The sequence below is a fragment of the Mesoplodon densirostris genome, chromosome 3 (genome assembly GCF_025265405.1).
Source record: "Mesoplodon densirostris isolate mMesDen1 chromosome 3, mMesDen1 primary haplotype, whole genome shotgun sequence".
Classification (NCBI taxonomy): Eukaryota; Metazoa; Chordata; class Mammalia; order Artiodactyla; family Ziphiidae; genus Mesoplodon; species Mesoplodon densirostris.
The window spans coordinates 99,969,670-99,982,775 of NC_082663.1; the positions used below are offsets into that span (position 1 = coordinate 99,969,670).

Below are 13,106 nucleotides of genomic sequence, written 5' to 3' on the forward strand. Positions count from 1 at the left end.
GAGCTTCCAGTTAGTTCACCACTTTGTCATGCCGTTCTAAAAACTCTTCAGTGTTGGGAACAAGTTCTTCTCCGACGACTTGAAATCCATGGGGGGCCACCTCAAAACTATATTGCAAGTCATACCTCTGAAGAGAGTGTGTCTGCAGGTCCTGCAATTCTCCGCCACAAAGCTTTGCTGGAACCTACAAATACTCCTTTCAAGTAGGGTTTCATATGAGTACTGTTCTAATACGAGTTTTATTAAATCAGAATGTCATCAGGTGATGTTTAAAGAAAAAATATTTTAGTACTTCAATATTTAATTTGCTGTTCTAGGCTCATATCTGTGTCTGTGTGATGCATATTGTAGTCCGGATGTTAGCAAACATTTCTTGCAAAGGTTCATATAGTAAATATTTTAGCCTTTACTGGCCCTACAATCCTTTTTGCAGCTATTCAACTCTGCCATTGTAGAGTGAAAGCAACCATAGACAGGAAATGAATGGGCATGGCTATGATCCAATAAACTTTTTTTTAATCTTTATTTTATATTGGAGTGTAGTTGATTAACAGTGATGTGTTAGTTACAGGTGTACAGGAAAGTGATTCAGTTATACCCATGTAAGTATCCATTCTTTTTTGAATTCTTTTCCCATTTAGGCTATTACAGAATATTGAGACAAGTTCCCTGTGCTATACAGTAGGTCCTTGTTGCTTATCTATTCTAAATATAGTAATGTCAATAAACTTTATTTTTGAATATGAAAGGGTAGGCTGGATTTGAGCCATGGGCCAGTGTTTTCTGACACCTGTGTTGGAGCAGAGCTATTTGGAATAGCTAGTTAGCAGACTGTTTTACTGTACATGAGGAGATAAAGCATTTGCACCAAGAGGTAAATCAATTCATTGCTTGCTTCGTTAAGAAAGTCTTACTACAAAAAATGTTAACTGAACTAAACAGTGTACTTAGTGGCTTAGTGACATAGTTGATTTACATTCTTTCATGGGCTCTTACCTCACTGCACATCAGTAACAGAGTTCATGGTCCAGTATGTGTTCACAAACAACACTTTGAGTAGTTTTGCTTCTAGATCTTTTGTAGGAAGCATACCTCTTTTGTTAGATATTATGTTCTTAGGTTAAAGGTCAGCAAACTGCATCCTATGGGGCCAAATCCACTCTCCTTCTGCATTGTAAATAAAGTTTTGTGGATTACAGCCACACCCTTTCATTTTAGTATTACCTATGGTTGCTTTCCCACTTCAGTGGTGAACTTAAGTAGTTGGGAGAGAGACCATATGGCCCACAAAGCCTGAAATATTTACTATCTCTTTTAAGAAAATGTTTGCTGATTGCTACCGTAGATGATGTGGTCTGATTCTAGTTAATTTATTATTATAAACATTCATATAGCCCCAAGGAAATATAGTCAGATTAACCAGAAATCTCTGAAGTGTATGATGAAATATATTGTCTCTCTGTAGATCTAAACACCATCTGTCACTGTCTGTGAAGAGACTTTGGCAGTACTTGGTAAAGCAGGAAGAAATTCAAGAAACCTTTATCAGAAATATATTCACAAAGAAAAGGTGTCTAAATGAGGTCTGTATAAATTAAAACTTGTTTGCTATTTTATTATTAAAGTCTTTTGTATTTTTAACTATAAAGAATAAGTTGCATTTTACAGATTTTTTAAAAACTCATTATGTCATAAACATGTATTATGTAGTTAATACATAGAAAACGAGAGGGTCAGTATTTTCCTAACCAATTTAATTTAAAGTAACTAATTCAGATGTATTTGGGACTTTTTTTCCCAAAAAGATACTGTTTGACTTAAGATTTTTTGTCTTGTTTCCTGGTTTTGAGTTGTCATGATTACCATTTTAAGAGGCAAAGTGGAAATTTCCCATCATTTTCATGTGATAAAGTTTATCTTAGAAGTTTCATTGAAACTAGGTTTGTATACTGCAAACATTTCAAATATGTACATTTTCCTTTTTTTGTATTGATTATACTTAGTAAAATTTTGCAGACTGAAATTAATTTATAATTATACTGTAATTGGTTGATTATACCTTGATGTTATTATCATAAAGATTATTTTTCTCATTTAGTGCAGTGCTACTGGTAAGTCCAGTTTGATGATATGGGGAACCTGTACTGGAATATAAATTAACATATTGCCTCTTCTTTGAAATAGTTTTGCTATTAAAAAGTTTTAGATAAATTAAACAGTGGACTTAGTGATGCAGTTAATTCCTTATCTTCTCATGGATCAGTAACAAAGAGTTCAAGCCTGGCGGCTGGTTTGTGGATCACACTTTGAGAAGCACTGAACTAATCTAAAAGCAAGCTTTGCAGTTGTTGAAGTGGGAGGAGAAAAGGAAGATATTTTAGTTAGAAAAATAAGGAAATAGAATGGCTTCTTAATAGACAAGTTAGCAAAAAGCAAGATGGCATCTAACCTTATTGAAAAAGGAAAATTACATATATCTCATTGTCTCTCAGTTTAAGAACTAATTTGTAAGAGGCAACTGCATGTGTTGTTATTTACTATTTGACTAATTGGGTAAATATATTTGAATAGCCAAGTCAGGAAACAAAATATATAGTGTTCTTGCTAATAACTTAGAAGACTTTTGACATGTGTACCTTAGTATAACATTGAAATCTAGGCAAACAATAGATACAATTAGATATAATACAAATTAATGTATTTTTTTAACCTATGTCAGATATATCTTAAATATTTAGTATATGAATTCCCTTTAAAACAGTTTAAGAAATTTTTTGGATAAATAAAATTAAAAATGAATGTGCTAGATAAGAGTGTCAGAGTAACTATAATATGTTTACTGCTGAGGTAATGTTTCTTATTTTAAATATACTTTTGCCTAAAATAATTTATTTCAAGTTAAAGCATCCTAATAATGGTATATGAAGCACTGCTGCATTCTGTATAAATAGCATGTTCACTCTGCTTGTTATTACTTCTTTGATTTCATTGATGCACCTTGTAATATGAACATGCAAATATGGCATAGTAATTTCAAGTACAAAATCATTTTTTAAAAACCGTTGCCATATTTGATTAATATTGTTATGAAGATAAAAACATTTCTCCACTGCTGATATATTTAGTGCATTTGGGAAATGAAATCTTTCTCAAAACAAACAAAACAGAAAACTAGTTTACCACCGGATTGTCTAGTTGATTCAGGAAATAGAGTCATTAAGGAAATAGAGGAGCATAACCAAGCCAGAATGCATATGGAAGGATAATGGATAAATGAGTACAACTATACCTGTTAAATTCCTCTGCTGTTTTAATCTTAGTTTTCATAGGAGTTTCATGATATCTTAAGAAAATTTTAGTTATTTTTGTATTGTAATTATTTTAATCAGAAGCATGAATATGAATGTTGCACTGAAAGTTTTATAGCTATCATTAAGCTAAATATTTTCTCCGATTTTAGTTTTTTTTAATCTCCAAAATGAATATGATATACCTTACAGTACTTTGATTAGCAGATTTAACTTATTTAAAACCTGGCGTGATTAATGGCAGTTATTAGAAATTTATTGTTACTACTTTGTTGTTTTATTCTTGATGATGATAGTGACATTTTGATAAAGGAAATATGAAAAGAAAAATTTTATGTAGTAAAACATAGATTAGATGGAATTAAATAAAATATTAACTTTATAGAGTTGGTACAAAGTTATTTAATCTTTACTGGAAAGTTGACCAGCCTTTTTGTGGTATTAACAAAATTACCTTCCATTTCTCTGCTTTATAAAATGATGATTATACTTAAATAGTTGAGCCCAAGTCACTGACTTTTCAGATGGTTAGGAAATATTAATAAATGTGTGATAGGCCTTGAATTTTCAGTGGGAGATGTTGGAGAGTATTTTGAGAATGCTGCTGTTTTCTTTATTCCTTTACATGTTTGGAAATGACGTTTTCTTCATCTGACATTAAAATCCTGGTGTATCCTCAGTTCTTTTCTTTTCGTATATAATGTAGTTTGCTGGCACATGCATTTTTAAAATAGAAGTTCTTTCCTGTTTGTGCTTATTTGGAAGTAAAGTATAGATAGCTGCAAATAGACTATATCTGAATCATAACCAACAACAACAACAACAAAAATGCTTGGGCCTCCCTGGTGGCGCAGTGGTTAAGAGTCCGCCTGCCGATGCAGGGGATACGGGTTCGTGCCCCGGTCTGGGAGGATCCCATATGCCGCGGAGCGGCTGGGCCCGTGAGCCATGGCCGCTGAGCCTGCGCATCCGGAGCCTGTGCTCCGCAACGGGAGAGGCCACAACAGTGAGAGGCCCACATACCGCAAAAAGAAAAAAAAAAAAAAAAAAAATGCTTGGCAGCTGTCATTTTTATCCCCAATGCCTTCTGGGTTTTTTTTTTTCATTTTCTGAGAATTAAAGATCTTGAATCATCTCTTTCTTTAACAAGTGCTAATATCCCCTTTTAAAAATGATACGTGTCTCCAAGCATTTTATTGACTGGTTCTGGCTAAATCAAGAGAAGGAGAGAATTAGAAACCTAGGAATCAAAAATTTTCTAATCAGGAGGTCTTCCTTGAGGAATCATAATGGAGACAAGACGTAATAGTGTGTAAGAAAACAATTTGACTTTAATTTTCAGTTGATAGTACTCTGGCACTAGTAGCTCTGAAATTTGTAGTATAAAGTACTTTGGGCTCAATCTTGCTTTAATGTCAACGTTTCAAATGAGTTAAGTGGGTAAAAATTTCTTAGGAAATAGAATAAAATTTATAGTGATAGTTAAGGAGTTCCGATGGATTAAGTTTTCCCCAACCCCCAATCATGCATCCCCACACATGCTTCTTTTAAAATATATGAAATTTAAAAAATAATAACTCAGTCCAGTGTTGTTTTTGAGTAAATTTAGTTAAAAATAAAAATTTAAAAAATATCCCCAGTATTTTGCATGTTACATCTCATCCTTACTCTTTGTCATGTGGTTATTCTTTCTTGATTAAGTCATTAGAGGACAGCTGTGAAACCATCAAAAATTCTATGATGGAGGAGCCAAACATCAATAAGGTACAAAATATCATTCAACTGAAGTTAGAAATTGCATTCTTTAACAAGAAAAACAAAGTGTTTGCATTTTAGTTTTGGACTGGACTTTGTTTCTAATGCAATTAAATTACTATTCCCTCAAATTATTCTTTTTTTAACAAGTTAAATATTACAATCATAAAAATTGTTTCTGTTTTGTTATTAAGACAATGCAGTTTTAAAGGGAGTTGAATGTATCCTATTTTGGCTGCAGATTTTTCTGAGTAAATAAAACTAAGGTTCTTAATAAAATGTAATTACAGTAGGTATTATAGAAGTATAGTAGTATTGTTCTGTTTCTGAAAGTATCAGTTTTGAAGTTAAAATTCTCTCCTATGATGTAAATTACTTGAAAAATATCAAATACTATTATGTAGCCTTTGTTTTACTGGTTCCAGTAGCATATAGCACATTGCCTTATGCATAGTAAGTACTCAGAGTACTTGAGAATAAGAGCAGAAAGGATGAGAATTTGTACAATCATAAAATAACTCCCAGATGTTCTGTGATCAAACATTCAAATACAACTTTTAGTAGGTTGGTGTTAAATTTATATGTTTCATATTCTTATTTTAAGACAATCTCAACAGAGTAATTTTTAGGGGAATGATTTCTCAAAATATTTTTTTAAGGCTACTAATTTCCACTTCTTTTTCTTTCCCAAAGGATTCTATGCAATTAGTTTAAAAAGACTGATTTGATATAAAGTGTATATTGTAACTAAAACTTTGGCAAAGTAAATATATGCTGTCCATACTTTGGAAATTTCTAATGGCCTTCAGAAGTTTTGAGGGAATGTAATTCAGACTTTTAATCAGTTAACAATATTCTTTGCCTGGGTAATCATTAATTATTATAGTCTGTACATTATCATGAATTCTTATCCTAAGACTTTTCTTTTGACAGATTTTATAAAATGTTAATAATTAGAATGTTGTATTTCTGTAGTCATCACACTACATCAAAAGTCAGTCATTCTGTTTGGTTAACATCATAACCATTTTTGGCCAGAATTTTCCAATCCACCTGCTACAGTTTTATTTTAAACAGGTTTGTTAGGTATACCTGACTTAAAGTAACTGCACATATTTATTAAAGTGTAGAGTTTGGTCAACTTTGACATATGTATACATTGGTGAAGCCATCATCACAATCAAGATAATGAATATATCCATCAACCTCAAAACTTTAATTCCTTCCTTCTCCCTTCCTACCTTTGCCCTCTTTCTCTCAGGCAACTACCAATTTGCTTCCTGACATTACTGATTAGTTTTCATTTTCTTGAATTTTATGTAAATAGAATCATACAGTATGTCTTTTTTTCCCTGTGTCCTTTCTCTTAGCATAATTATTTTGAGATTCTTCCATATTGTATATTTCAGTAGTTCATTCCTTTTTATCACTGAATTATATTCATTGTATGGCAATACCAGTTTGTCCATTTACCTGTTGATGAACACTAGAGCTGTTACCATTTTGGGGCTGTTTCAAATAAGACTACTTACCATATTCATGCACAAGTTTCTTTGTGTGGGCATATACTTTCATTTCTCTTGTGTAGATGCCTACACAAGGAATGGAATGACTGAATCATAGTGTAGGTGTATGGTTAACTTTTTAAGGAACTGCTTAAGTATTTTCCATTGTACCATTTTACATTCTCAGCGACAGTATATGAAATCAGTTGCTTAGCCTTCTCACCAACACTTAGTATGGTCAGCCTTTTTATTTTAGCCATTCTAGTAGATGTGTAGTGGTAGTTCGTTATGGATTTAATTTGCATTAAGCATCTTAATCATGTGCTTATTTGCCATTTGTGTTACTTTTTGGTTGAAGTGTCTTTTCAGATGTTGTGTCTGTTTTTTATAGGGTTGTATGTTTTCTTAGTTGAGTTTCAACAGTTCCTTATATTTTTTAAATACAAATCAGATATGTGATTTTAAAATATTTCCTCTTAGATGATTTCTTGTCTTTTCATTCTCTTTACAAGTTCTTTTAAACTGCAGAAGTTCTTAATTGATACATTGGACCTCATCAAAATTTGTTCTGTGTATGGATTTTCTTTCTATAAGAATTTTGCCTAACCTAACGTCACAAAGATTTTCTCCTGCTTTGTTGATGTTTTATAGTCATAGTTAGGCCTATGACCCAGTTTCAGTTAATTTTTTAATACAGTGTATTGTAGTTACTTTTTTTTTTTAAATCTGTGTATCAGTTGTTCCACCACTTTGATTATCCTTTCCTCCACTGCATTGCCTTTCTCTCTTTTAAAAAGTCAATTGACATATATCTGGAAGTTTATTTCTGGACTCTATTTTGGACCATTGATCTATTTGTTTATCTTTAGGCTAATACCCTACTATCTTACTGCACTGACTAGAACTTCTAGTCTAGTATTGAATAGAAATGGTGAAAACAGACATTTTAATCTTGTTCCTGATCTTGGGGGGAAAGCATGCAGTCTTTTGTCATCAAGTATGATGTTATCTGTAAGGTTTTTGTAGATGCCCTTCATAAGATTGAAGAAGTTTCTTTTTTTCAGGTTGTTGGGAGTTTTTAATCAGGCATGGATGTTGGAATTTGTCAAATGCTTTTTTTTTTCTCCTGTTGAGATGATCATATGGTTTTTCTGCTTTTAGTCTGTTAATATGGATAAATAGATTGATGGCTTTGTTTGATGTTAAATCAAGTTTGCATTCCCAGGGTAAGAACCATATGGCCATGATGTGTTATATTTTTTATATATTAATTAGATTTGATTTGTTAAAATTTTTGTTAAGAATTTTTGTACCTGTGTTTACTAAAGATACTGGTTTTTAGTTTCTTTTAATGTTTTTGGGGTTTTTGTTTTATCTTTTTTTTTCGTGCGTGGGTGTGGGTGTGTGTGTGTGAGTTTTTTTTTTTTTTTTTTTTTTTAAACAAATGCTGGCCTCACAGAGTGAGTTGGAAAATATTCTCTCCTTTTAATTGTTTGGAAGAATTTGTGTAGAATCAGTATTATTTCTTCTTTAAGTGTTTGGTAGAATTCACCAGAGAAATTATCTGGGCCTGGAGTTTTTAAATCTACAACTTCAGTTCCTTTAACAGATATAGAGCAGTTCAGGTTTTCTGTTTCTTCTTGAGTGAGCTTTTGGTCGTCCATACCTTTCAAGAAATTTATCTGCTTCATTTCCGTTGTCATATTTATTGGTGTAAAGTTATGCATAATCTTCCCTTATCCTTTTAATACACAGTAGAATCTATAGTGATATTACCTCTCATTTCTCTGCTATAATCTTGAAAACAAAATTATTTCTTAGTATTTATATTCCCTAATACTTTGGGTATTGGTGTCATTTTATATTCATCTGACTGCTTCCCATTTCCTTCTAGTATGCCTTTGATAGTCTTTAGATCTCATCTTCATGTTTGTTTTATTATATCGTTAGAGTAGTGCTGAAGTACTCCAGGCATACAGCTTTATATTGTAGAAAGTCTTAGTAACTGAAAACAACTAATGAGACCTGGAGTACAGCTTTTCTATAGACCTGTTCTGTGACACTGAGCTCATTCCACCCTTGAAGTCTTATTTACTAATAATGTAAAATGAGAGTTGATAGTTTTAAACATGCTGCTGCTTTAATTGAAATAGTAGTAGAATCCTGGAGTTAGTCTGTTAGTACTATTCCCTACTTCACTCCTAAGGGAAGCTTTGTGGAACCCAGACACTATTCAGATCAGTTTCCACAAAAAATTTCCTTTTTTAAAAATTGTGGTAAAGGGCTTCCCTGGTGGCGCGGTGGTTGGGGGTCCGCCTGCCAATGCGGGGGACGCGGATTCGTGCCCCGGTCTGGGAGGGTCCCGCGTGCCGCGGAGCAGCTGGGCCCGTGGGCCGTGGCCGCTGGGCCTGCGTGTCCGGAGCCTGTGCTCCACGGTGGGAGAGGCCACAGCACTGAGAGGCCCACGTACCGCAAAAAAAAAAAAAAAAAAAAAAAACAAATGTGGTAAAATATATGTATAAAATTTAACGGTTAAATCATTTTAAGTATACAGTTCAGTAACATTAAGTACATTCACATGGTTTTGCAACCATCACTACCATCCATCCCCAGAACGTCTTCATCTTCCTAAACTGAAACTCTTTACCTATTAAACAGTAGTTCTCCATTTCTGCTGCTCCTCCCCCCAGCCAATTACCATTTTACTTTCTGTCTATATATTTTACTTCCCTAGGTACCTATATAAGTGGAATCGTACAATATTTGTACTTTTGTGACTGGCTTATTTCATTTAGTGTAACACCTTCAGGGTTCATCCATTTCGTAGCATGTTTCAGAATTTCCTTTCTTTTCAAGGTTAAATAATATTCCATTATATATATATAGCATTTTGTTTATCCATTCAGCTATTAATGGGCATTTGGGTTGTATCAGTCTTTTGACTATTGTGGGTAGTACTGCTGTGAACATTGGTATACAAATATCTGTTCCAGTCTCTGCTTTCACTTCTTTGTGTATTTACCTTGAAGTGGAATTGCTGGATCATATGGTAATTCTTTGTTTACTTTTTTAAAAATTTTTTAATTTAATTTAATTTTTTTTTATATAGCAGGTTCTTATTAGTCATCAATTTTATACACATCAGTGTATACATGTCAACCACAATCGCCCTGTTTACTTTTTTTATCTGCTTAATCTCATAAAAACTCTTTTAGCATTCATATTTGGATTTTTTTCCCTCATTTATCCAGCCCAATCACATTTTATAAGCATGACTTGAAACCTTATATTAAGAAGACCTTTAAGACCATATTCATTGTGATTTTTTTTAACATTTTTATTGAAGTATAATTGCTCTACAATGATGTGTTAGTTTCTGCTCTACAACAAAGTGAATCAGCTATACACACACACATCTCTCGACATCTCCCGCCTCCCGAGTCTCCCTCCCTCCCCCCCTCCCCATCCCACCCCGCCAGGTGGCCACAGAGCACCGAGCTGATCTCCCTGTGCTATGCGGCTGCTTCCTACTAGCTATCTGTTTTACATTTGGTAGTGTATAGATGTCCATGCCACTCTCTCACTTTGTGCCAGCTTACCCTTCCCCCTCCCCATATCCTCAGGTCCATTCTCTAGTAGGTCTTCGTCTTTATTCTTGTCTTGCCCCTAGGTTCTTCATGACCATTTTCTGTTTGTTTGTTTTAGATTCCATATATATGTGTTAGCATACGGTATTTGTTTTTCCCTTTCTGACTTCACTCTGTATGACAGACTCGAGGTCCATCCACCTCACTACAAATAACTCAGTTTTGTTTCCTTTTATGGCTGAGTAATATTCCATTGTATATATGTGCCACATCTTCTTTATCCATTCATCTGTCGATGGACACTTAGGTTGCTTCCATGTCCTGGCTATTGTAAATAGAGCTGCAATGAATATGGTGGTACAAGAATCTTTCTGAATTATGGTTTTCTCAGGGTATATGCCCAGTAGTGGGATTGCTGGGTCGTATGGTAGTTCTATTTTTAGTTTTTTAAGGAACCTCCATACTGTTCTCCATAGTGGCTGTGTCAGTTTACATTCCCACCAACAGCGCAAGAGGGTTCCCTTTTCTCCACACCCTCTCCAGTATTTATTGTTTGTAGATTTTTTGATGATGGCCATTCTGACCAGTGTGAGATGATATCTCATTGTAGTTTTGATATGCATTTCTCTAATGATTAGTGATGTTGAGCATCCTTTCATGTGTTTGTTGGCAGTCTGTATATCTTCTTTGGAGAAATGCCTATTTAAGTCTTCTGCCCATTTTTGGATTGCGTCATTTGTTTTTTTAATATTGAGCTGCATGAGCTGCTTGTAAACTTCGGAGATTAACCCTGTGTCAATTGCTTCATTTACAAATATTTTCTCCTATTCAGAGGGTTGTCTTTTCATCTTGTTTATGGTTTCCTTTGCTGTGCAAAAGCTTTTAAGCTTCATTAGGTCCCATTTGTTTATTTTTGTTTTTATTTTCATTTCTCTAGGAGGTGGGTCAAAAAGGATCTTGCTGTGATTTATTTCAAAGAGTGTTCTGCCTATCGTTTCCTCTAAGAGTTTGATAGCGTCTGGCCTTACATTTAGGTCTTTAATCCATTTTGAGTTTATTTTTGTGTATGGTGTTAGGGAGTGTTCTAATTTCATTCTTTTACATGTAGCTGTCCAGTTTTCCCGGCACCACTTATTGAAGAGGCTGTCTTTTCCCCACTGTATATTCTTCCCTCCTTAATCAAAGATAAGGTGACGATATGTGCGTGGGTTTATCTGGGCTTTCTATCCTTTTCCATAGATCTATATTTCTGTTTTTGTGCCAGTACCATACTGTCTTGATTACTGTAGCTTTGTAGTATAGTCTGAAGTCTGAGCACCCGATTCCTCCAGCTCCGTTTTGCTTCCTCAAGATTGCTTTGCCTATTTGGGTTCTTTTGTGTTTCCATACAAATTGTGAAATTTTTTGTTCTAGTTATGTGAAAAATGCCAGTGGCAGCTTGATAGGGATTGCATTGAATCTTTAGATTGGTTTGTGTAGTATAGTCATTTTCACAACGTTGATTCTTCCAATCTGAGAACATGGTATATCTCTCCACCTGTTTCTATCGTCTTTAATTTCTTTCATCAGTGTCTTATAATTTTCTGCATACAGGTCTTTTGTCTCTTTAGGTAGGTTTATTGCTAGATATTTTATTCTTTCTGTTGCAGTGGTAAATGGGAGTGTTTTATTAATTTTTCTTTCAGATTTTTCATCATTAGTGTATAGGAATGCAAGAGATTTCTGTGCATAAATTTTGTATCCTGCTACTTTACCAAACTCATTGATTAGCTCTAGTAGTTTTCTGGTAGCATCTTTAGGATTCTCTATGTATAGTATCATGTCAACTGCAAACGGTGACAGCTTTACTTCTTCTTTTCCTATTTGGATTCCTTTTATTTCTTTTTCTTCTCTGATTGCCGTGGCTAAAACTTCCAAAACTATGTTGAATAATAGTGGTGAGAGTGGGCAGCCTTGTCTTGTTCCTGATCTTAGCGGAAATGCTTTCAGTTTTTCACCATTGAGGACGATGTTGGCTGTGGGTTTGTCATATATGGCCTTTATTATGTTGAGGAAAGTTCCCTCTGTGCCTGCTTTCTGGAGGGTTTTTATCATAAATGGGTGTTGAATTTTGTCAAAAGCTTTCTCTGCATCTATTGAGATGATCATATGGTTTTTCTCCTTCAGTTTGTTAATATGGTTTATCACATTGATTGATTTGCGTATATTGAAGAATCCTTGGGGCTTCCCTGCTGGCGCAGTGGTTGAGAGTCCGCCGGCCGATGCAGGGGACACGGGTTCGTGCCCCAGTCCAGGAAGATCCCACATGCCACAGAGCGGCTGGGCCCGTGAGCCATGGCCGCTGAGCCTGTTTGTCCGGAGCCTGTGCTCTGCAACAGGAGAGGCCACAAGAGTGAGATGCCTGCGTACGGCAAAAAAAAAAAAAAAGAATCCTTGCATTCCTGGGACAAACCCCACTTGATCATTGTGTATGATCCTTTTAATGTGCTGTTGATTCTGTTTACTAGCATTTTGTTGAGGATTTTTGCATCTATGTTCATCAGTGATATTGGCTTGTAGTTTTCTTACTTTGTGACATCTTTGTCTGGTTTTGGTATCAGGGTGATGGTGGCCTCGTAGAATGAGTTTGGGAGTGTTCCTCCCTCTGCTATATTTTGGAAGAGTTTGAGAAGGATAGGTGTTAGCTCTTCTCTAAATGTTTGATAGAATTCTCCTGTGAAGCCATCTGGTCCTGGGCTTTTGTTTGTTGGAAGAATTTTAATCACAGTTTCAATTTCAGTGCTTGTGATTGGTCTGTTCATATTTTCTATTTCTTCTTGATTCAGTCTTGGCAGGTTGTGCATTTCTAAGAATTTGTCCATTTCTTCCAGGTTGTCCATTGTATTGGCATAGAGTTGCTTGTAGTAATCTCTCATGATCTTTTGTATTTCTGCAGTGTCAGTTGTTACTCT

The 13,106-nt window shown here is 34.6% G+C and overlaps 1 protein-coding gene across 3 annotated transcripts in view; it reads left to right on the forward strand.

The window, feature by feature from the left end:
* DMXL1 (Dmx like 1) overlaps window positions 1–13,106 on the forward strand; it is a 138,544-nt gene that overhangs the window by 85,343 nt on the left and 40,095 nt on the right. For 2 of the 3 annotated variants that reach the window (XM_060093277.1, XM_060093274.1), the window contains 3 exons: window positions 2–203; window positions 1,466–1,583; window positions 5,010–5,072. In XM_060093277.1, coding sequence (XP_059949260.1) covers window positions 2–203; window positions 1,466–1,583; window positions 5,010–5,072 — 383 coding nt within the window. The remainder of the gene's footprint in view (window position 1; window positions 204–1,465; window positions 1,584–5,009; window positions 5,073–13,106) is intronic. The other variant, XM_060093276.1, reaches the window with a different exon arrangement.